Here is a 25914-nt window from a genome sequence, read left to right on the forward strand (position 1 = left end):
TTAAGAATTAAATTATTTAAAAATAATCTAAAAAACTAAAAAAAAGTCTTAAAAGAAGTCCTAAAGTCTAAAAAAACAAGCCTTGAAAAAAAATAAGCAAAAGAAAAAATATCATGAAATTTATTGATTTATAATTCCATAATTCCAAACAAACAAAAAATCCAATTCTAAAGATAATATTTAAAAAAATAAATAAATTGAGCCTGAAGTAAAAAAGATAAAACTTCGTTAGATTTATAGTTTTAAATACAAATCAGAAAGATTTAATTTCAAACATACTGTTCAGAAAATGTTTTTTTTTAATTTGGCTTAGGAGGAGGATGCAATTGATGAGGGAAACTGGAAATGTTCAGAATCGATAGTAAAGGTTTGCCTTTGGGGCTATCTTTGGAGACTTCTCGAAGGATTTAGTTATGGACTCAAGAGGTTGAAATGCCACTCTTAAATTACTATATTTTGACTTCCACTCTCCTTCACACCCCCAAGTTTCTTTCTCGATAAATCTATTCTATGCATGGATATTAATTATTGGCTTTTCATATTATCTATAACCCTTTTTTTACCAAGGGGGAATCCTTGATTTTAAAAGCTAAAAACTATGGTCATTCCATTCGGTTTTTCTAATCATAAGATATAAAAAATGAATGGGGCAAGGGGATCCCAATTTGTTAAAGTTAAAAACAATGCTGAGTACTGAACAGATATAATATTTGTCTCGAGGGTTAGCTTCGCAGAAAGTTTCATCCTTAGATATAAAAAATAGTTGACATATGAATCAGATAATCTTATTGCCTGTATTAAAAATAACATAGTTATGCAAACCATTCAATCAATCAGAGATTGATTGAAATAAAATAATAAAAATAATATAATAAAAATAATAAAATAAAAATATAATAAAAATAATTGAAGATTGATGAATAATCAGTCACACAAAGATCCAATGTTCGTTGACATGGAACCTATTATATCACAGTTCAGAATAAGCTGGCTGAACGTTTAAGTGTTTTTGAAGCAACTAGTCATTCAATTAATGCTAATATATGAGTCAAATAAAAGTTAATTGCTCCAATAATGGCATTACAAAGTTGCCAAGATACGTATCCCTACGCAATCCGGAATGCAAATCGTATTGAAGCTTCGTCTCCCCTTCCTTAAACCACCCTCTTCTTCTGTTACAGCATTAATTACAGTATTTGTAACTCTAAAATGTATCATCATACTAAGTAGTTTTTTCCTAGAGAAACCAAGCTAATAAATTACCACACTCGCTTCTATCATTTTAACAGTAAATAGAAGTTTTTTGTAAAATTGCTATCTACTTTCCGTTTTCAAAATAATTTTCATAATCTTCAGTAATCTATACTTAATACAATCTTACATCTTTAATTACATAATCTTCAAGTAATCTGTACCCGCACCGAGACTTTTTCAATCCTGTTAGTTCTGTCTCCAATACTCCTTCGTAAAAGCAGATTTGTTTCTCTTTCAAAACTTTTATATTTTTTATTTCGTTTTTTTTAACTTTTTCACGGTTTCAAAAATTCCTGAAATGCTGCAATCAAATCTTTTGAACACTTTTTTTACCACTAGTTAAGGCTCCGTCTTTGTCTTCAACTGGAAGGAGTTCAGATTGGCTACTCCGTCTCATTTTTTCAACATGCTAATGCAATATTTATTTTTTTTAGTTATGCCATCTAGCTGTATCTGCCAGATCTTCAGTAGTTTTATCCATGGATTCCACTTCATACCTCCTTAATGCATATATCAATGCTTTTTCTAGTTCCTTACATTTCTTTTATTGCTCTGTTGTCTATTACTCAGATACTCCTTGTTCAAGCCACACTCAAATACTTCTTATAAAAACATTCCTATAAATTCGTTTCTAACAAGCTTAACGCTTCTTACGATACCAAAACCCATCCCTTCCTGCCAGTTAGCCTCATTTACCATCCAAACATATTTTTATAAAAAAAAAGCCAAAAACTATTGGTTTAAGTGTAGTAATTATATCAATGTTATCTAAACTATCGAAAATGCTATGTAACTGTACTAACTGAAACTAACCGTTACCACAATCCGTCACACTAAACGAGGGAAAGTGAGAATAATAAGAGATGGCATAAAATGCAAAATTATATAGAAAATCACATGCATTTTCGAAACTAAAGATTTTTTTTAGGAGGGATGGTTCCGATACAACCATATGGAAAGGTCAGATTTCATTTCTGTATCCTAGATTAGGGCACAATTTTTGTTTGGCTTCTATGTCCCTTTTTTAAAGAAACTATTTTTATTTCAATATCCCTCGTGGGTATCTTGTATTTTAATCTAAAAGTGAAAGTACTAGTCTAAATCACTTCAAACAATTGCTTAATAATTAGACTAAAGTAACTATATTTTTTTATTCCTTATAGGTGGCTTATACCTCTCCCAGTCTTGCTCCCACGGGTAGTGGGACCCTAGGAGCTCCAGGCCCACGATACAAAGGAACCATGGGTACAATTATGACCGTTGCTAGAGAAGAAGGTTTTAAGTTAGTATTGTCTGCTTATTTATGCTTGAAAATTAAGCAAGATTGATAAATTTATTCAATTAAATTATGTTGAAGGATAAATTTAACAAGCACATATTTGGTAGAATGATTTGGCGTGCTAAGGTTCCTTCGTTTTACTTTTACTGCTTTCATTTCTCTTGGACATAAAGTGAAAAAACACGAATATCAATTGAACAAGTCTTGAAAAGATAATTTCTAAGATAAAAATAAAGGAAAAGAAATTAGTTTGGTAAAAAATTTAAAATGTATGTTACTGGAATAAGAACTGAGTCTTTGAAACCATCACGATAAAAATAAGCCGGTTAAAAATTTTTCAAAAGAATTTAAGATCTTTGAAATACGAAAAAAAATTAAAAGGCTCTGTTTTCCATGGACAAAATTCAACATCATATGATTTTTGAACCAAAAAGATAAATAGATGAAATTATTTATGCAGATGGCAGCATTTGGGTAATCCCTGTTCTGTGTAGTCTCAAAAAAGTGCTGGTACCGGGAATCAAAGGGGTAGGGCTCTGCTCAAACCAATCTAATGGATATTACTGAGGACTGCCCCTTCCTCATCCCCATCTGTACATCATGGTCGCAGACAATCATGAGCGACAGAGTTCGCTCATTAGATTAGAAATTGAAAGTTTTAGTCCTCTAATTAAGTTCAAACCGATTAGAGACCAACCAACCACCTAAGGGTGGTATTTTCTGAGGGATAATTTTTTGCGCTGGGGTATTTTCTGCTGGGGCTATTTTCCGATTGGAGTATTTTACGGGGCTATTTTCTGTGAGGGGAATTCCTGAGGATATATTCTAGGGGTATTTTATGGGGCTGAGTATTTTCTTATATACGCCGGCCACCAACAGAATTATGGCTTGATTTATCTTGTAAAATGGTAAAATCTTCCTTCAGTATTTTGTGTAAAGTTGAAATTCAGCTTTGGACTTAACTAGTTTTAGTATTTTGTTGTTTATTTTCCTTTTTTTCTTTTTAGGAGTTTATATAGTGGTTTAACAGCAGGACTTCAGCGACAAGCACTATTTGCATCGATCCGTATTGGCTGCTATGATTCTATCAAAACTCTCTACCAATCTTGGTTTTATGGTAATTTCTTTGATGTCAAAGTTTGTAATTTTTTCTTAGTTACACAAGCGTATTATGTGTGAAAGACATGTCCCTGTTCCTTATCAGAGCTTAGCATAAGTGCTTACATGACAATTGCCTGAATAAAAAACACGCGTGTCAGATTTGTATTATCTTATAGTTTTTTTTTTGTTTTTTTTTTACTCTTGAAAATAGTTTTAAACTGCTCCCCAAATAGTATGACACTTCTTTTTAGATCTTAGCTTCTTATTAAACGAATTATATGAGTTGTTGTTTTAATTGATTAATTTTTCTGACAAAAAGATTAGTGTTTCGGGTTCGTCACACAAAGAAGCTCTTATGAGAACTTTTATTTTAACCATGAATTATGTTTATTTTAACCACGAAAAATATAAATGACATATTATGTGACAAATGTTAACCTAACATTACTTGCAGCAAATTGTTTTTGTAATCATTTTTTAAATTTTGATTTCAGGCGATACCGGCTCATCAGATGATGTTAGCATACCTATAAAAGCATGCGCTGCTTTGTCTACTGGTGTCTTTGCAGTATTAGTTGCTCAGCCAACGGAAGTGGTCAAAGTCCGTTTCCAGGCAGCATATGCAAACGGAGGCTCCAAATATTCTACACATGATGCATACAAAGGCATTGCTAAGAATGAAGGATTTCTAGGATTATGGAGGGGTAGGTAATTATTCTAGCCTTTCATTAAACAAAGTTATACTACTAGTTTGTCATCAACATACGGTTGGAGCCAAAATCTTTATTTGAACCCTTGAACTTACAGTCATTTTAATTAATCACAATAAAGTCCTATGAGCAAGCAACCAAATTTATTGTTAGGAATTTGAGTTAGGTTTTGATCAGACTGCTCAAATTCGGGCAAGTACTGAGTAGGAACGCCCTCTGGCCAAGTCAGCTCTTAATCAAATCTGGTTACCATAAACTGTTTGATTCCAGCTAAGAAAAATAAAATTCAAAACCTAGTTCCTAATGTGGTTGCAGCCTACTAAAGAAGGGTATAGGGAAAGCCAGGGTCCTTAATGGTTTCACGGTCTCGTGGACGAAATATCTGAAAGAATAAACATAACAAAGAACCAGAGTTAACACCCGCTAAAAAAATCCCTAGATTTAAAAAAAAAACAAAAAACATTACATTAGCTAGTAAATCAATAAATTATTGCCTAGAAATCACTAGAATTATAATACTCTGTAAAAATGACATTAGTATTTGTTTTGTTTTTCTACCATGTTCTATACAGGCACAACTAAAGGAAGGAAGCAAAATTACCCCCCGCCACTCTAGATGCGGAAAACTGCCTTTAGATTGACGTTTTGTATAGTTTTTTAAGCGAAAATTACCCTAGAAAAGTTGAAAAATGTCTTTTTGCATGTTTATGCAGAGAATCGAAAAAAATCCTAGCTTCCTCCCGAATTGTACCCTTGGCTTATACCCCGATTGCTGAAAAGTGGTTCTCGTTGATCTAATCAAAATATTTGTTTTTGCTTAAAATTTTTTCCTTGTCGTTCAAAAACCCCAGTTTTTATCCCACCAAAAAATAGAAACTATGTTCTTTTTACTTTATTTAAGCTAGTATAATTGATGGGACACCAGAGACAATCTTGAAAATGGTCTTTTTATATTTTTATGGAAAAATGTGTTCCACCCTTCAAAAATTTCGATGAGTATTGGCCTTGTTGCTTCTCTAATAGAAAAGAGGTACTTGTTAATTATAAAGAACACGCTGAAGAAGTAAAGTTATATTAATCCTAATGAAATATGCAAAAATATGATGAAAATATAATACTTCAATGTATATAATAATATAATTTGGGCTGTATATTTGCAAATTCGGGGGTGTGCGGGTAAAGTAACCTAATCTTACCGCCACCCCATTAATGTGCAAATATATAGCTCAAGTTATACAAGTCCAATGCATTCTCTCAACCGTTATTTGTCTTTGTGGTTATGAAAATGGTTTTTATAGATCTTACATTATCCTTATTATCCTTGACAATTTATCCTTAACATACTTTCATCCTCAGACCTATCCTCAGGGGCTACTCGGGTTATGTTAAATCCACAGGTATAGTTTTGGAACCTTTCAACTATGCAAAATAAAATGCTTATCTAAACTTTTGATCGAGCAATCTTTGGGGAAAAGAGAGACGTGGGAGGGGGGTTAGTAGCCATTCGATCTTTTTGGTCAAATAAAAGGGACGCCAGAAATTTTAATTTCCGTTGATATGAGCCGTAGGCACTTTAAAGTGGCCCATAGCCACTACTTTTTTTCTTTCTTTAATGACTTGAGATGACAAAAAATGTTTAACAGGGATTCCATCAGGGTAAGACGCAGATGTTTGTTACACCAGAGAGAATGTTTTCTAATGAAAGCAGGCGTCTGTTATTTAAAAACCTACGAGACCCCGCCAAATCTAGATTTCTTTGAGTGTTTAAAAAAACTACGAGAGTCAGTAGAAAACCTTTAGGGCCTCACTAGCAGGGAACCTTCAAGATGCCGGACCCTAGCGAGCAATTCCACTGCGTTCTAGCATTCAATTCCAGCGGAGCCCCGTAGCAACCAATTCCACTGGGGAAACCTAGCGTTCAATCCCAACGGGCTCTCTAACCTCACCCAACCACCGGGGCCCTAGCATCCGATTTCAATTGGGGGTCCTAGCAACCAATGCAACCGGGGGCCGTAGCGGGCAATTGGAACAGGACACTAGCAACCATTCCAACGGCCCACCCTAACCTAACAACCAGAGGGCCTTAGCATCCGATTCCACTTGGGCCCTAGCAGCAAACTCCACCGAGGACCCTAGCATACAGATCCGCTGGGGGCCCTAGTGAGCATTTTCATTCAGCAGGTGCTTCTTACGTAATAGGTTTTGTTTACTTTTGCCGGTTACGTAATAGGACTTGCTAGAGATCGCTTGGACTTGCTGCGGGGAATTCCCGATTGTAACTGAGAAGGACACGCACGAGGGTGTCACGTAATAACGATGCAGACGTGGGGTTCTACGTAATAACGATGTAAACGAGGGATATTACATAATACTGATAGAGATAAATTTTACTCCAAGGCATTTTTTTCGTTTAGAGATTTCATTTTATGTCCATACGTTTTTTTCAGAGAACCTTTATATTCCAAAGATTTTTTGTCCACGTTAGGGCTCAAAAGGTGTTCCCCTCAATGGAATGGAGTGATAACCAGTTGGACCATGGAAGTCTTTCTAATATTGTGATTCAGCTAATACATTCTACATGATAACCTATTGCACACTAGGAAAGTCCCTTGTTGAAGCATACTAGAATAATTAAATGGATTGCGTGTTCCAAAATGGCTGTAATAATGACACGCAGATGGGAAAATCTATTAATTGAAATTTCATACATTTGGTGTGCACCTGCATGTTAAGCAATGTTTTCATAGCGTTATCAGACAATATTGGAGGCTTGATCTTAGCGCACATTTTAGTAGTAGTGCCTTTTACTCTATTAGGACTTGAATATGCTAGCAAAGATGAAATAAGAGCGAGAATATTATTAGGGCTAGAATATGGTACACCTTCATACATGATCGAAAGTCTTTCTTTCTCTCGTCACTACGCAGAATTTAACAAATTTTGGAGGCAAATTTTGAACGAACGTACCAATGTAAATGGGCTAAAAGATGATTAAATTGCGTGAACGAATACCTATCAAAGTTTTGTCCTGGATCGATAGATCTAAAGGATACAAGTTTATATTTACATACAAATTTTTACTAATAAAGGCAAATTTAAAAGCATTATTAAAACAGAGCAAAAAGCAATTCGAACTCAAAAATGGAAAAAATGAAACGTAAAAAAGCTTATAATGGATGAAATTTATAAGCAAAAAGAACCAAGGATTAAAGAAAGGCGGGAATCCTACCAACAAATTCCAGAGGGGGGTTGAATTTAAACCACTTTAAGACATTTTGAGGAATTTTAAATGAAAATACCTCGTATTTTTTCTGACAAGACTATATACCCCGGTTGACAAGCTCACATTTGAAGAATATTTTCTGGTTCTTGTGTTTGCAAGCCAAACCTCTGCGATAAACCATATCATTTCACGCCACTCTACCATATTGTGAACAGCCTCCGTCACCCCTTCGTCATTCCTAGGTTCATTTTCGAGATATTCTGTTTTGTTAAAATCGTGTATTCAATCCATTGGTTCATCTTTGTCACATGTCAATCCTCAACTTGATTTACCTTGTCAAATCACATCACCGTGCCACACTGTTTTTAGCATCCTTTAGTACCCCTGTTATTCCTAAGATATTTTCTTATATTATATTATATTGTACTAGCTGTTGGTGTGGTGCGATTAGCTGTTGGGGGCGCTTCGCGCCCCCTAACCCCCCGCGCGCGTAAGTCGTTACGCACCATATCACTTACGCGCCATTGTAGTTGTGTCCCTGTGTCCAACCAGTGATTATATATCTTCTATATATATAAAAATAAGTTGTCTGTGGATCTGTGGATCTGTGGATCAGGTGACGTCATGTTTCGGCTGACGTCATGAAATTAGTTGCCGTCATTTTTGCTTTGAAGGTGACGTCATTCAAGTTATATAAGACATATGTTCGCGTAGAAATCTATTAATGTTTAAGTTTACAATGACTGATGAAGATGCTCAAAGAGTCTATGCCAAAAAACTTGCTGCTGATAGAGAAAGTCAGAAAAGAAAGCGTGCCGAGGAACTACCAGAGCAACGCAAAAGCAGACTTGCTGCTAAAAGAGAAAGTGAAAAAAGAAGGCGTGCCGAGGAATCAAAAGACCAGCAGGGAAACAGGCTTGAGGCTGATAGAGAAAGAAAGAACAGAAAGCATGCCGAGGAACTACCAGAGCAACGCAGAAGCAGACTTGCTGCTAAAAGAGAAAGTGAAAAAAGAAGGCGTGCCGAGGAATCAAAAGACCAGCAGGGAAACAGGCTTGAGGCTGATAGAGAAAGAAAGAACAGAAAGCATGCCGAGGAACTACCAGAGCAACGCAGAAGCAGACTTGCTGCTAAAAGAGAAAGTGAAAAAAGAAGGCGTGCCAAGGAATCAAAAGACCAGCAGGGAAACAGGCTTGCTGCTGATAGAGAAAGAAAGAACAGAATGCATGCCGAGGAACTACCAGAGCAACGCAGAAGCAGACTTGCTGCTAAAAGAGAAAGTGAAAAAAGAAGGCGTGCCGAGGAATCAAAAGACCAGCAGGGAAACAGGCTTGCTGCTGATAGAGAAAGTAAGAAAAGAAAGCGTGCCGAGGAATCAGAGCAATCTGAAAGTTATCGCCTGGCATTCAGGTACAACCCAGTCGATGATTATAGCTTGAGTAGATGTGTTCAAATCGGGACAATGTCTAAAATTTGTCCCTATTGCAAGGCCTTGAAATTCAATGGTGAAACAATGGGAATGTGTTGCGCCTCAGGAAAAGTTAAACTTCCTCTATTGGCTGCACCACCAGAGCCATTGAAGACTTTCCTTACTGGAACTACGTCAGAATCTAAGCGTTTTTTGTCAAAAATCAGACAATACAACTCATGTTTCCAAATGACGTCGTTTGGAGCCCAAATCGAAAATCCAGATCAATTTATGTCTACTTTCAAAGTAAAAGGGCAAATTTATCATAAAGCAGGGTCCCTTCTACCATTCTCAGGCGAGAATCATAAATTTTTACAATTGTACTTCATCAGTGATAGAAATTCTGAATTGAATGCACGTTGCGAAATTTCTCCCAACGTTGAAAGGACAATCGTTTCCCAATTGCAACATCTTTTCCACGAAAATAATAATTTAGTGCGTCTGTTCAAAACAGCCATCGATTTGATGCCTACTGATACTCATAAAATTATTATTTCCGCTGACAAAACGCCTCCTGGCCAACATGTGCGTAGATACAATGCTCCGACTATCGACGAAGTGGCAATCGTTATGGTCGGTGATCAGTTTTTACCTCGAGATATTATTCTACATAAGCGAAACGCTCAGTTGTTAAGAATTGCTGAAACTCATCGATGCTACGATGCCCTACAATATCCTATCATTTTTTGGGATGGAGCCGACGGCTATCACTTTAATATTAAATTGATGAATCCAGCCACTAACAAAGAAATGAATAAGAAATGCAGTGCAATGCATTATTATTCCTATAGACTAATGATTCGGCAGGATGAAGAAAATTATATTTTAAAATGCCGTGAATTGTTTCACCAATTTGTCGTGGATATGTATGCTAAAATTGAATCAGAACGTTTGCTATATATCCGCCTGAATCAGACCAAGCTCCGCTCTGAACAATACATTCATTTGCGAGATGAAGTTATAAATGACGGTAATACCACAAACGTTGGAAGATTAACAATTTTACCTTCGTCATATGCTGGCAGTCCCCGTCATATGCATGAATATGCTCAAGATGCTATTGCGTATGTTCGTCTCTATGGTCGTCCAGATTTATTTATTACATTTACATGTAATCAATCTTGGGACGAGATACTGCAGCTTTTACTTCAAGGACAATCGGCGGTTCATAGGCATGACATTACGGCACGTGTCTTCCGGCAAAAGTTGAAATCACTGATAAACTACCTTGTAAAACATGAAGTGTTTGGGTCAGTGCGATGCTGGATGTACTCAGTGGAATGGCAAAAACGAGGTTTGCCACACGCACATATACTAATCTGGCTACATAAAAAAATTACTTCAAACGAAATTGATGATGTGATTTCCGCTGAAATACCTGATAAAAATGTCGATAAGGGGTTACATGATATTATTGTAAAAAATATGATACATGGACCTTGCGGTGCACTGAACGAAAATTCACCATGCATGGCCAAAGGAAGATGCACAAAGCAATATCCTCGACTTTTAGTACCCAAAACAATTACTGGCAATGATGGTTACCCACAATATAGAAGAAGATCTACTGAAGATGGCGGTAAAACAGCAATAATAAAGAAGCGTAACGGTACCACCATCGAAGTAGATAACCAGTGGGTTGTTCCATATTCCCCATTATTATCAAAAACATTTAATGCACACATAAACGTTGAATACTGTAACTCCGTAAAGGCAATCAAATACATATGTAAATACGTCAACAAAGGCAGTGACATGGCAATTTTTGGCTTGCAGTCCGAAATCAAAGATTTCGATGAAATCGTAGAATATCAGGCTGGAAGATACATAAGCAGTAATGAAGCTGTTTGGTGAATTCTTTCATTTCCGATACATGAACGTAGTCCAGCTGTTGTTCACTTAGCGGTACATTTACAGAATGGTCAACGTGTTTATTTCACGGAAACCAACGTGCAACAAAGAGTCCTGAATCCACCGGATACAGCATTAACAGCTTTTTTTTCGCTTTGCAAAAATGATTCTTTTGCAAAAAAACTGCTGTATACTGAAGTGCCTTCGTATTACACGTGGAATACTAAAAATAAAGTATTTGAACGTCGAAAACAGGGTAAGTCAGTCGACGGCCAACCTACCATCTTCAAAGATACCACGATAGGAAGACTCTACACCGTTCACCCCAATCAACATGAATACTTCTTTCTACGCCTGCTTTTGGTGAATGTACCCGGTCCGACATCCTTTGAGTATTTGAGGACTGTAAATGGTACTATACATGACACTTACCGTAGTGCATGCCAAGCTCTGAATTTATTGGAGAATGACCAACACTGGGATAACTGCATCAATGACGCGTGCGAAACGTCAACCCCAAGTCAAATTCGTGCATTGTTTTGCATCATTTTAACAACTTGCTCTCCATCAGCTCCTACAGATTTATGGGAAAAATATAAGTCAAAAATGTCCGAAGATATACTTCATCGAAAACAGTTAGAGACGTCAGACATGACTTTTGATTTTACATCAGAAATTTATAACTACACTTTAGTTGTTATAGAAGATTTGTGCATAAGTATGGCAAACAAACCTCTTCAGGATTTGGGAATGCCTTCACCTAACCGTATCGCTGCTGTTTCGACATGTGTAGAATTGGATCGTGAACAAAGTTGTACGAGTGATCTATTGTCGTATGTACAAAATAACATTTCCAAGTTAACGTCGGAACAAAAAGACATTTATGATACGATAATGCATTGTGTCGATAACAACGTTGGAGAAATTTTCTTTTTGGATGCGCCAGGAGGTACTGGTAAAACGTTTGTGATAAAACTGATTCTGGCATCAATTCGATCTAAAAATGATATAGCGTTGGCAATTGCGTCGTCCGGAATAGCCGCAACATTGCTGCCTGGTGGAAGAACTGCTCATTCCGCTTTGAAATTGCCTTTGAACTTGCATTCTACAGAAACTCCCACGTGCAATATTTCCAAATCATCTGGGATGGGTAAAGTATTGCAGCAATGCAAACTTATTATTTGGGATGAGTGCACAATGGCACACAAAAAATCGCTCGAGGCTCTGGATCAATGCTTGAAAGATTTGCGAGGGAAGTCGAAACCCTTTGGCAGCACCTTAATATTGCTTGCGGGAGATTTCAGGCAAACATTACCTATAATACCTAGATCAACTCCTGCAGACGAAATGAATGCTTGCCTGAAAAATTCTAATTTATGGGCACACGTAAAAACATTAAAATTAACTACAAATATGCGTGTCCGATTGCAAAACGATGACTCTGGTCAAACATTTTCAGATCAATTGCTGGCAATGGGAAACGGAAAGCTCCCAGTAGACTCAATTTCAGGACGTATACAACTACCTGCTGATTTCTGTAATTTAGTGACGTCCAAAAATGAATTGATTGAAAAAGTATTTCCGAATATTCTAAAAAATTATAAAAATAATAAATGGCTAAGTGAAAGAGCGATTCTCGCACCCAAAAATATAGACGTCCACGAAATCAACAATATTGTTTTGACCAAGATTCAAGACCAGGCAGTCCTTTACAAGTCAGTCGACACAGTTTTGGAACCAAATGAAGCGGTTAATTATCCATCTGAATTTTTAAATTCCATAGATCTTTCAGGGTTTCCACCACACGTGCTACAACTAAAAATAGGCGTACCAATAATACTTTTAAGAAATATAAACCCACCAAAGCTTTGCAATGGCACTCGACTTGCCGTAAAAAAAACAATGGAAAACCTAATAGAGGCCACAATCCTGACAGGGCCTTTTGAGGGTGAGGCTGTTCTTATTCCTCGCATTCCCATGATTCCAACAGATCTGCCTTTTCAATTTAAAAGATTGCAATTCCCAATTCGATTAGCATTTGCAATCACCATTAACAAAGCTCAAGGTCAATCATTAGAAAAATGTGGTATTGATCTTAATACTGATTGTTTTTCCCATGGACAATTGTACGTTGCATGTTCGAGGGTCGGTAAACCTGACAATCTATTTATATGCAGCGAGAATTGGACAGCGAAGAATGTTGTATATTCGCAAGTTTTACGCAGTTAATTTGTATTTCGGAACCAAATGAAGCGGTTAATTATCCATCTGAATTTTTAAATTCCATAGATCCTTCAGGGTGTCCACCACACCTGCTACAACTAAAAATAGGCGTACCAATAATACTTTTAAGAAATATCAACCCACCAAAGCTTTGCAATGGCACGCGACTTGCCGTAAAAAAAACAATGGAAAACCTAATAGAGGCCACAATCTTGACAGGGCCTTATGAGGGTGAGGCTGTTCTTATTCCTCGCATTCCCATGATTCCAACGGATCTGCTTTTTCAATTTAAAATATTGCAATTCCCAATTCGATTAGCATTTGCAACCACCATCAACAAAGCTCAAGGGTAATCACTAGATAAATGCGATATAGATCTTAATACAGATTGCTTTACCAATGTACAATTGTATGTTGCATCTTTGAGGGTCGGTAAACCTGACAATCTATTTATACGCACAGACAATGGGACGGCGAAGACTGTTGTATATTCACAAGTTTTACGTAGTTAATTTGTATTGTATCTATCTATCTATCTATCTATATAAAAACGAGTTGTGTGTATGCATGTTTGTTTGTTTGTAAAAAGAGCGTTTGCATATGACGTCATTATTAGTACATACGGCTTTGTATATGGACAGACAATGGGAAAGCCAAGAATGTTGTATATTCGCAATTTTTATGTAGTTTGAAACACATATATAAATCTATCTATATTCACAGGTGGGACACAGGGACACAACTACAATGGCGCGTAACTAATATGGCGCGTAACGACTTACGCGCTTGGGGGGGCTTGGGGGGGCGCGAAGCGCCCAACCAACTAGGTGTTGGGGTGGCGCGAAGCGCCACCCCAACAGCTAGTAGATATATATATATATATAAATAAGTTGTCTGTCTGTGTGTCTGTCTGTCAGGTGACGTCATGTTTCTGTGTCGACTGACGTCATGAAGTTAGTTGTCGTCATTTTTGCTTTGACGGTGACGTCATTAAAGATATCTAATCATGAAGTTAGTTGTCGTCATTTTTGCTATAACGGTGACGTCATTAAAGATATTTAAGACATATATGTTCACGTAGAAATCTATTAATGTTTAAGTTTAAAATGACTGATGAACTTACAATGGCAAAAGCCGATGAAGATGCTCAAAGAGTCTATGCCAAAAAACTTGCTGCTGATAGAGAAAGTCAGAAAAGAAAGCGTGCCGAGGAATCAAAAGAACAGCAAGGAAACAGGCTTGAGGCTGATAGAGGAAGAAAGAACAGAAAGCGTGCCGAGGAATCAAAAGAACAGCAAGGAAACAGGCTTGAGGCTGATAGAGAAAGAAAGAACAGAAAGTGTGCCAAGGAACTACCAGAGCAACGCGAAAGCAGACTTGCTGCTAAAAGAGAAAGTGAAAAAAGAAGGCGTGCCGAGGAATCATAAGAACAGCAAGAAATCAGGCTTGCTGCTGAGAGAGAAAATAAGAAAAGAAAGCGTGCCGAGAAATCACAAGAACAGCAAGAAATCAGGCTTGCTGCTGATAGAGAAAGTAAGAAAAGAAAGCGTGCCGAGGAATCAGAGCAACCTGAAAGTTATCGCCTGGCATTCAGGTACAGCCCAGTCGATGATTATAGATTGAGTAGATGTGTTCAAATCGGGACAATGTCTAAAATTTGTCCCTATTGCAAGGCCTTGAAATTCAATGGTGAAACAATGGGAATGTGTTGCGCCTCAGGAAAAGTTAAACTTCCTCTATTGGCTGCACCACCAGAGCCATTGAAGACTTTCCTTACTGGAACTACGTCAGAATCTAAGCGTTTTTTGTCAAAAATCAGAAAATACAACTCATGTTTCCAAATGACGTCGTTTGGAGCCCAAATCGGAAATCCAGATCAATTTATGTCTACTTTCAAAGTAAAAGGGCAAATTTATCATAGAGCAGGGTCCCTTCTACCATTCTCAGGCGAGAATCATAAATTTTTACAATTGTACTTCATCAGTGATAGAAATTCTGAATTGAATGCACGTTGCGAAATTTCTCCCAACGTTGAAAGGACAATCGTTTCCCAATTGCAACATCTTTTCCACAAAAATAATAATTTTGTGCGTCTGTTCAAAACAGCCATCGATTTGATGCCTACTGATACGCATAAAATTGTTATTTCCGCTGACAAAACGCCTCCTGGCCAACATGTGCGTAGATACAATGCTCCAACTATCGACGAAGTGGCAATCGTTATGGTCGGTGATCAGTTTTACCTCGAGATATTATTCTTCATAAGCGAAACGCTCAGTTGTTAAGAATTTCTGAAACTCATCGATGCTACGATGCCCTACAATATCCTATCATTTTTTGGGATGGAGCCGACGGCTATCACTTTAATATTAAATTAATATTATAGAAGATTTGTGCGTACGTATGGCAAACAAACCTCTTCAGGATTTGGGAATGCCTTCACCTAACCGTATCGCTGCTGTTTCGACATGTGTAGAATTGGATCGTGAACAAAGTTACAGTACGAGTGATCTATTGTCGTATGTACAAAATAACATTTCCAAGTTAACGTCGGAACAAAAAGACATTTATGATACGAAAATGCATTGTGTCGATAACAACGTTGGAGAAATTTTCTTTTTGGATGCGCCAGGAGGTACTGGTAAAATGTTTGTGATAAAACTGATTCTGTTATCAATTCGATCAAAAAATGATATAACGTTGGCAATTGCGTCGTCCGGAATAGCCGCAACATTGCTGCCTGGTGGAAGAACTGCTCATTCCGCTTTGAAATTGCCTCTGAATTTGCATTCTACAGAAACTCCCACGTGCAATATTTCCAAATCATCTGGGATGGGTAAAGTATTGCAGCAATGCAAACTTATTATTTGGGATGAGTGCACAATGGCACACAAAAATCGCTCGAGGCTCTTGATCAATGCTTGAAAGATTTAAGAGGGAATTCGAAACCCTTTGGCAGCACATTAATATTGCTTGCGGGAGATTTTAGGCAAACATTACCTATAATACCTAGATCAACTCCTGCAGACGAAATGAATGCTTGCCTGAAAAATTCTAATTTATGGGCACACGTAAAAATATTAAAATTAACTACAAATATGCGTGTCCGATTGCAAAACGATGACTCTGGTCAAACATTTTCAGATCAATTGCTGGCAATTGGAAACGGAAAGCTCCCAGTAGCCTCAATTTCAGGACGTATACAACTACCTGCTGATTTCTGTAATTTAGTGACGTCCAAAAATGAATTGATTGAAAAAGTATTTCCGAATATTCTAAAAAATTATAAAAATAATAAATGGCTAAGTGAAAGAGCGATTCTCGCACCCAAAAATATAGACGTCCACGAAATCAACAATATTGTTTTGACCAAGATTCGAGACCAGGCAGTCCTTTACCAAATGAAGCGGTTAATTATCCATCTGAATTTTTAAATTCCATAGATCTTTCAAGGTTTCCACCACACGTGCTACAAGTAAAAATAGGCGTACCAATAATACTTTTAAGAAATATCAACCCACCAAAGCTTTGCAATGGCACGCGACTTGCCGTAAAAAAAAACAATGAAAACCTAATAGAGGCCACAATCTTGACAGGGCCTTTTGAGGGTGAGGCTGTTCTTATTCCTCGCATTCCCACGATTCCAACGGATCTGCCTTTTCAATTTAAAAGATTGCAATTCCCAATTCGATTAGCATTTGCAATCACCATTAACAAAGCTCAAGGTCAATCATTAGAAAAATGTGGTATAGATCTTAATACTGATTGTTTTTCCCATGGACAATTGTACGTTGCATGTTCGAGGGTCGGTAAACCTGACAATCTATTTATTTGCAGCGACAATTGGACAGCGAAGAATGTTGTATATTCGCAAGTTTTACGCAGTTAATTTGTATTGTATCTATCTATCTATCTATCTATATAATAACGAGTTGTGTGTATGCATGTTTGTTTGTTTGTAAAAAGAGCGTTTGCATATGACGTCATTATTAGTACATACGGCTTTGTATATGCACAGACAATGGGTAAGCCAAGAATGTTGTATATTCGCAATTTTTACGTAGTTTGAAACACATATATAAATCTATCTATATTCACAGGTGGGACACAGGGACACAACTACAATGGCGCGTAACTAATATGGCGCGTAACGACTTAAGCGCGCGCGGGGCTTGGGGGGGCGCGAAGCGCCCCACCAACTAGGTGTTCGGGTGGCGCGAAGCGCCACCCCAACAGCTAGTATATATATATTGTGCTGCATTTCTTATCCATTTCTTTGTTAATGGCTAGATTTATCAATTTAATACTAAAGTGATAGCCGTCGGCTCCATCCCAAAGAATGATCGGATATTGTAGGGCATCGTAGGATCGATGAGTTTAAGCAATTCTTGTCAACTGATTGTTTCGCCTATAAAGAATATTATCTAGAGGTAAGAACTGATCACCGACAATAACGATTGCCACTTCGTGTATATTTGCGTATCAGTAGGCTTCAATTCGATTGCTGTTTTGAACAGAAGCACTAAATTATTATTTTTGTGGAAAAGATGTTGCAACTGGGAAACGATAGTCCTTTCACCGTCGTTTTTTTATCATCGGTATCACTTTCAAGTTATTTGGTTTGTTTTGCCTTGGCTTGTCTTTCGTCAATATGAAATACATATCGCCGAACCTTTGTTTTTTTTAACTAAAATCTGGTAGGCATTGATGACCTTATCCAAGTCAAAATCCCAAACCCAATCATCATCGCTATCACTTTCAGTTTTGATACATTTTGACTCTCGCTGTCCAGGTTGATTTTCATCTAACTGCGTGGTTTTACGTTCTTTAGCCGCAAGCCTTTTAGAATTAACTCTTTGAACAGCTTCCTCGGCTGTTTCTTCTGCCATGGTAGGATTTATACTGAAATTTTTCTTTCAATTAACTATTTGAGAAGCTTCCTCGGCTGTTTCCTCTGTCATTTTAAGATCTATACTAAAATGTCTCTTTGAAACGCCCTCTTATATACTTATAATGATGTCATATACAAAGCCTTTGCCGTCATATACGAACATAAAAATACATACATGACGTCATAATGCTCAATCCTTATCATGACGTCAGTGGAAAAGCCTTTTTACAGGTATTTTCTTGTTTATAATCATACATTAAATTCAATGGCTCGTGTTTCTTAAGGCACTCTCAGTATGATATAACATGTCAATTCACACCACTGTGCCACACTTTGATTGACCCTTTGACATCCCCTAGAACCCCACATCATTCCTAACACATTTTTTAGGAACAAAGTGATATCCAGTACCGCTATCCCTGCCTGTGAGCCATGCTAACAGCGGTTCCAGCTCCGATTCGGCTGGCTTCCACCCCGGTTCCACCGATTCAAACTCCAATCCCACTGGCCTCGATTCTATCTCTGGTTCCGACTCCAGCACGTCTGCCCCCCTTCCCAGATTTTACAGTTCCGATCCCATCAATTTTCGGACAATAACAAAATCTCGCAAGTTATTATCCAAATCTAGAATGATTCTAGCAAAATCATCTCTGTTACTTTCAAAATATTATCAACCATTATCAAAATCCTCTGTGATATTATCCAAACCCTGTCTGTTATAATCCAAATCTTAAATGGTGACATCAAAATCGTATCTGCTATTACCAAGTTTAACGTAGTAGTGTGAAATCATTTCTGGTATAATCAAGATTATCAAAATCTTCCCAAATATTATCAAACATCTTACATTTCGCCATCAGAATCTAGACTAATATAATATGAATCCTTTGGCAATATCACAACCTGAAGAGGTAATATCAAAATCGTGCAAGCTATCAACAAAATCTCACATGGTTGTATCGAAATCTTGGAAGTTATTAACAAAAAATCTACAGTAACAAACAGAACGTGACTGGTATTACTCAAATCTAATATGATACTATCAAGGTCATGTTACCTATAAACTAAACTTAACATAGTGCTCTCAAAATTGTGTCTGCTATTATCAAAATGATAAAAATCTTGATAAATATTATCTAAACCTTGCATGATACTGTCAAGGTCTTGCATGATATTACCAAATCATGTTAAATATTACAGAGTTCTGTCTTATTTTATCAAAGTCTTGTGTGATATTATGATAATCCTTTCGGACTCCTAAATCTTTCAAGTTATTATCAAAATCTTACAATGTATTGTCGTAGTCTTGCAAGTTATTAGCTAAATATCCTTAGCAAAATCAATACCTGACTGCTAGTACCCAAAATAATATGATACTACTAGAACATCAGAAACATGCAAGTTATTAGCAAAATCTTACAATGTATTGTCGTAGTCTTGCAAGTTATTAGCTAAATATCCTTAGCAAAAATCAATACCTGACTGCTAGTACCCAAAATAATATGATACTATCAAAATCATGTTTTTTTTAACGAAACTTAAAATAGTGCTATCAAAATGGTGCATATCATTTACCAAGCTCATCAAAATCTTGTCAAATATTATCAAAACCTTACATGACACTATCGAAGTTTTTCATGATTTTTCCAAATCTTGTGAGATATAATGAGAATCTATTCTGTCATTACCTAAATTTTGCAAATTATTATCAAAATCTAGAATTATTGTAGCAAAATCATGTATGTTACTATCAAAATATTATCAGTAATTACTAAAATCCTATGTGGTAATATCAAAATCTAGTCTTTTATTGTAAAAATCTAAAATTGTAGCATCAAAATCGTGTCATGATAATCAAAATCAGAATGATGTTTACATAACACTATAAAATCAGTTAGCTAGAAAGCTAACTGATGCTAGAAAGTGTTCTTTTAATATCTCACATGACGTTTGATAATGCAAGACAAGATTTTGTAATATTCGAACATGATATAATAATATCATGCAAGACTTTTATAATATCATGTGAAGTTTTGATAAAGTTTGACGAGATGTTGATTGTATTGATACTAGCATATATGATTTTGATAGCATCAAGTTAAATTTTGTTAATTGGTAACATGATTTAATTAGCATCATTTTAGATTTGGGTAATAGCAGTCACGTTTTGAATGTTGCTGAAGACATTTCGTTTGCAATTTGTGACCATTATGATTGCATTACATTAAGCTATTATTAAAAGATTCATAATATCAGACGATATTTTGATAACATCATAGACAATTTAAGTAATACTTGGCAAGATTTCAGTAATCTTGGTTATAGCTAAGCCATGACTTTATATTACTGCATTAAATTTGGTAATAGTACTCATGATTTTTATGTCGTCACTTTGAATTTTGACAGTAATTGACTAGTTTTTGGTAATACCACACACAGTTTTTGTAATGCCTGATAATATTTAATAACAACAGACAAGATTTTGTTAAAAAAATTTTAGATTTTGATAAAAACTTTCAAAATACAGGTAATGGCCGAAAGGATTCTCATAGTCTCCACGACTTTGGTAGTACAAGACAAGATTTTGTAATATCTAACATGAATTGGTGATATAATAATAATAATCTTTATTCTTTCCCTTTATCACAATGCAATAACATGGGTATCGTCAAACAAAAAAAGAAAATAGAAAAACGCAAAAAGACGCAACATAAAGAACACACATGATGAGCTATCACTTCGATTTGAGGATATTGTCGTTGTAGTGCTTCACGAAGTATGGAACGAAGGAGTTTAAAAATCTTGTCGTTGAGTGTGTAGGCGGGCATTCTAACAGTTCTTTTCCCTCTTTAAAAGTTGCCACCCTCGTCTTGTGTGCGTGAGTCACTGAAGTAAACCGAGGCAGGATATCTCGGTGCGTTGTGGACTTCAGGATGTCAGCTCCAAACTTCATCAGTGTTTCGTGCCTCCTTTCATCCAGGGTTGGGAGCCTGAGTTCGCTCAAGCTTTCTTCGTAGTCTTTGTAATTTGATCCAAGAATTATTTTGCAGGCTCTTGTCTGAATTGTTTCAAGTTGACTTCTGTCTTTCTCTCTGAGCGATGGGTGCCAGACAGGACAGCCATACATGACTATTGGCATTACATAAGTTTTGTAGCACGAAAGAAGGAGTTGTTCTGTCATTCCAAACCTTTTGAGATTTGCAAAGGATTTTAGAAGACCAACTGCTTTTCCTGTGATCTGGTTGATGTGATCTCCGAACCTAAGATCGTCACTTAGTGTGATGTGATGCCGAGTATTTTAACTGATTTCTTTGTTTGGAGAGGTGTAGGTTCGTCAACACACAGCTTTTCTCAACACTTAGCTGGAGCTTCACTTGATCAGCTTGATCCTGAAGCTCTGCAACCAGGGGCTCGAGTTGGTCGTGTGTTTGTGGAAGGAATCGTAGTAGACTTATTGAACAGTCGTCTGCGAACTTGTACCTTTATTTATGTTGTCTCATCAGTCGGTTGATTACAATGACAAATAAGATGGGACGTAGCTTGCTTCCTTGGGCTGCTCCACATGTGATGTCTTGGAAGTTGGATGCTTCTCCGTTTTCAAGTTGTACGCACTGTTGACGACCAGAAAGGAAACTTGCGATGATGCACAGCAGAAACTGCGAGACCTCCAGGGCACGGGCTTCATTGATAACAGTCTCGTGGTCAAGGAGATCGAAAGCTTTCACGAAATCAGAAATTATTATATCAGCAAGGGCCTCCGAAATTTCTAGATGCTCTAGTAGATCATGAAGTAATCTGACCAGATAATGTGTTGTGCTGTGCCCTCGACGAAAACCGAACTGCATAGGGTCGATTTTATGTTCTACTTCTGCTAGTAGCCACTGTAGAATAAAGTCTTCAAAGACTTTCGAGATGATGGGCGTCTTCGAAATCGGCCTAAGGTCTGACGGTGAGGTCGGTGATGTTTTCTTCGGAATAGGTGTGATATATGCCTTTTTAAACTTATCTGGAAAAACACCTTCCAATAGACACTGGTTATACATCATAGCCAATGGCGTGGCCAGGAAGGAAGAGCATGCGTGTATCAGCCTTATAGGAATTTCGCCGGGGTAAGAGGCTTTCCTAATATCTAGGTGTTCGAGCTTTTCTTGGACCTGGGAAACTGTGATGACAGGGATGGTTTCAATCGGACCATTCTGTGGTAAAGTATTGAGGGGAGGCTGTTGGCGGCAAATTTTTGAGAAGTGGACATTAATTATTTCTGCGGTTAAATTCTTTCCTTGCTCGTCCTTTAGAATGGATTTTGACTTCTGCTGTCCCATTAACTTCCGTACAGTTGTGTGGAACTTCCTTGGATCACTGGCTGACAACCTAGCGAATATTTGGTGTCCATACAGACGCCTAGCTTGCTTTAGTAGTCTCACTACTATATTTCTCTTCCGTTTATATTCATCACAATGGGGCTTTGTCTTGTAAAGCATGTCTCGCTCTCTCATTGCAGCTTTTATGTTCGGGTTAACCCATGGTTTGCTCTGTGGCTTAATTGTAACTTTCTTCTCAGGGAAGAATCGTTCGTACTCTTGAGACGTTTTCTCATAGAAGAGTTCGGTCATGCTGTTTGCATTTTCGTCTTTGAAAAGGCGGAACCAGCATACCGAGTTGAGCCATTCTCTGTAGCCAATTATGCCTTCCTCTGTGAGCGGACGGTAAGTGAACTGGGTTGGTTTACTAGGTTCCACTGTTGACTTTGGAGGGGTCTAAGTAGAAATCACCAAGTGTAGTGAAGATCAAATCGAGGGTGTTTTCTCCTCTTGTTTTTACATTAACTATTTGACGAAGGGCTGTAGAGCTCTCGATCCAGTTCGGCTTCAGGTCGTTGAAGTCCCCGCAAAGAAAGATTCCAGCATATGGGTATTTAGTTCTGATGAGGTCGCAACTTTGTTGGAGATATTCCACTAGTTGTCGCCGGTATGGTCCTCTTGGAGGGAAATATACTGTGGCATATATCAGTGACGACACTTGACGAGGTAGGCCTTTTGGTCGTGCCCAAAGCCATGAAACTTCGATGTCATGGGTCTTTGGCACTGAGACATCCAGGATCCTGTGAGGCATGTTTTCTTTGCAGTAGAAACCGACACCGCCACCGTGCGTCATAGGCTCACCTGATGCGCTGCAGCGTGGGGAAATGTAACAGGAGTACCCGTCGATAATGGCCAAAGCCGAAGACGAAATCCATGTTTCTGTCATACACATGACGTCAATGTTGCGTTTCCTTAAGAAAACTTCCATATCTTCTGTCTTGTTGTTGAGAGAGCGAACATTCGATAGGGCTATTGTTGGAAAGCGGTAAGTTTGGGTTGGCTTCGTATTAAAAACTGTTTTCTTTTTCCCTCTTTCCAGATTGCAGGAAGAAGAATCAGGAGTCTCTAAACTTAGACCTTGAGTATTTATTGAGGTGGAGGTGGTGATGATGCATTTTGGATTTGTTTTGATTTGCTGTGGACAGGGGAGTCCCTTTCCGGGTAGAAGGTTATTTGACAGAGTCGATTTGGTTTGGGATTTACCTGTTTTCCTCCCTTTTTGCAGGTTGTCGTGGTGATCGTCAGATGGGCTCCTCAAGTTGCAGAACGCTGGGCTGGAGCTTTGTTGGTCTTGCTCCCCATTTGACAGATTATATGGTGGAGGTATGTTTCTATAGAATTGGCACCAAGAAGGCGACAGCTCAGATAACGGTGGGTTGCGGATTCCTGGCCTTTTCATAGTTATTATTTGTAGAGTTGATGGTGGGGGTGTCAGGTGGTAGTAGTCAAGTAACATATTATTCACTGTTTTGTCTATGGTTCTTTGTTGCTATTGTTGTGTTTGATCTGTTGCTACTCGCTCATGGATGGCATTTTCAATTCTTTTGAGATTCCTTCTTTCTGCTTGAGTCTGTAGCTGGAGTCGTGTAAGATCAGGCCCTATGTAGATCTCACAGCGGGTCTGGGGATCTGTAGAATTTCGCAAAATTCTGGCATTTTTCAGAATGGTATTTCGTTTTGCCGAAGTTGAAGCGTCATCTCGGAGCTTTACAAGGAGCTTTCTTGGTTTTTCATTTTCTCTTGTTCTTCCTAGTCTTCTAGTCTCAATAAAGTCATCAATTTCTAAGGTGGCTCCTAAGCTGTTCTTTCGGCAAAGTTCAATGATTACTTGTGACTCATTAAGATTATCAGACTCAGGAATTCCTGCTATGACTAAGTTACGTCGTTTTTCTTCCCGCAATTGCTTCTCCCTTTCAGCTAATAGAAGCGTTTCGATTGGGTTGGTCACGTAGGCTGCAGTTGGTATACTTGCACCAAGACCGGCTACTCCATTTTGAGCCACATGGGAATACAGTGCTTGATCGGCGGAATTTAGGGTTGATCGTCCCTCTTCATTTGGATTGACGGTTTTCGTGCGATCTGCCATTGTCCTAACTTGTAGCTGCAAATGGGCTACATTCCGCTTGGAGCAGGATGAACACTCGTATCGAAACAAGATTGATTTTGGGTCATGAAGTTTCATCGAAAGGACAATATCAGAGTTTATTCCACGGCAAGAGGCATGCTCCCACTCACTACAGAAAAAACAGCGAAATGATGTGCTGGCTTCTGTCTGGGTGTGGCAATAACTGCAAGGTTCGCTACGAGATTGTATGGTAGGGGTTTCGTGAACCAAAGGACTTTCACCGATGATCGAGGGTTCATTGTTGTCTAAAGACTGCGTTGAAGTAGTAGATACAGTAATGGAGCCTTGATTGTGCTGACTTTGGCTGTTTGGAGTTCCGACTGTCGCGACTTTTGGTGTGTTAGTTACTTCTTTGCATCGATGACATTGCCACTTCCCCAATAATTTTTCAGTAGCTTCTTTGCTGTAGGTGACGGATGCACAGGAGAAATGTAACCACTTCGTACAGGTACGGCATTGAATTCCGCCTTGAGCTCTTGTAACGTTTTTCTTACATCTGAGACATGGATCACCAGCCATTTCTCAGAAAGCTCGTGTATACTGTTGTTTCACTATTCCACAATCAGTTCGCCAGCAAGCACAAGTCGCTACCTATAGGACAGATTAATAATAATCTGAAGAAAGTCTATTTCAAATCCACGCACCAAGCACTGAATGAATACCCAAGTTACTGAAATAACCCAAGAACAAGGGAAGTGTAAGGACCCCTTCACCTATTCCCCGCAATTTATGGGTAACTGAATACCAGCGGGTACAATACGGCACTTCCGGGGGGTTCCTTCCCCTTTTCTGCTTGTTCTGAGAAAAAATCAGCACTTAATGAATGGCACTTAATGAAAGGTTTCTCCAAATGTAAAAGATAAACGAATCAGTGTAATTAATCTGCGGACTTTTGGAAGACAGATGCTTGGCAACTATAGACCGGCGCTATATGAAAAGCCACAAAAATATTGCTATATGAAAAAGGTGATGTAGATGGCGAGCCGGTCAATATGAGAAAAGAGATGGCGCTGATATAAACATCCAGAGAAACAGACCTGCACTATGAATTGGAGAAGGTCTCTCAAATTCTCCTTAGCTAAAAAATCTATCTCTATAGCGTAGAAATCAATATGAAAAAAACCTCAAAGTGATGCAGAAGCTTTATCCCATTAACAGCAAAGAATGAAACTCAACCACAATCACCCTGGATTTAGCATAGATGGCGTTTAGCCATATCATCCAAGACGTTGATAGTTTCATTTAAGGTTTTGATAATATTAATAAGATTCTCATATTCTTAATATAATAGCATGCACAATTTTGATAGCACTATGTTACATTTCATTAATATGTAACATGATTTTGATAGCATCATATTACATTTGGGTAATAGCACCCATGTCTTGATTGTTGCTTAAGATATTCTATTAATAACTTGTCAGACCA

General features: G+C 37.7%; 1 protein-coding gene across 5 annotated transcripts in view; it reads left to right on the forward strand.

The window, feature by feature from the left end:
- Nucleotides 1-25914, forward strand: part of LOC136028177 (dicarboxylate carrier SLC25A8-like) — a 119016-nt gene that overhangs the window by 21024 nt on the left and 72078 nt on the right. For all 5 annotated transcript variants that reach the window (XM_065705878.1, XM_065705877.1, XM_065705876.1 and 2 more), the window contains 3 exons: nucleotides 2418-2536; nucleotides 3541-3650; nucleotides 4129-4338. In XM_065705878.1, the coding sequence (XP_065561950.1) occupies nucleotides 2418-2536; nucleotides 3541-3650; nucleotides 4129-4338 (439 nt within the window). The remainder of the gene's footprint in view (nucleotides 1-2417; nucleotides 2537-3540; nucleotides 3651-4128; nucleotides 4339-25914) is intronic.

The sequence above is a fragment of the Artemia franciscana genome, chromosome 6, assembly GCF_032884065.1.
Source record: "Artemia franciscana chromosome 6, ASM3288406v1, whole genome shotgun sequence".
Taxonomy (NCBI): Eukaryota; Metazoa; Arthropoda; class Branchiopoda; order Anostraca; family Artemiidae; genus Artemia; species Artemia franciscana.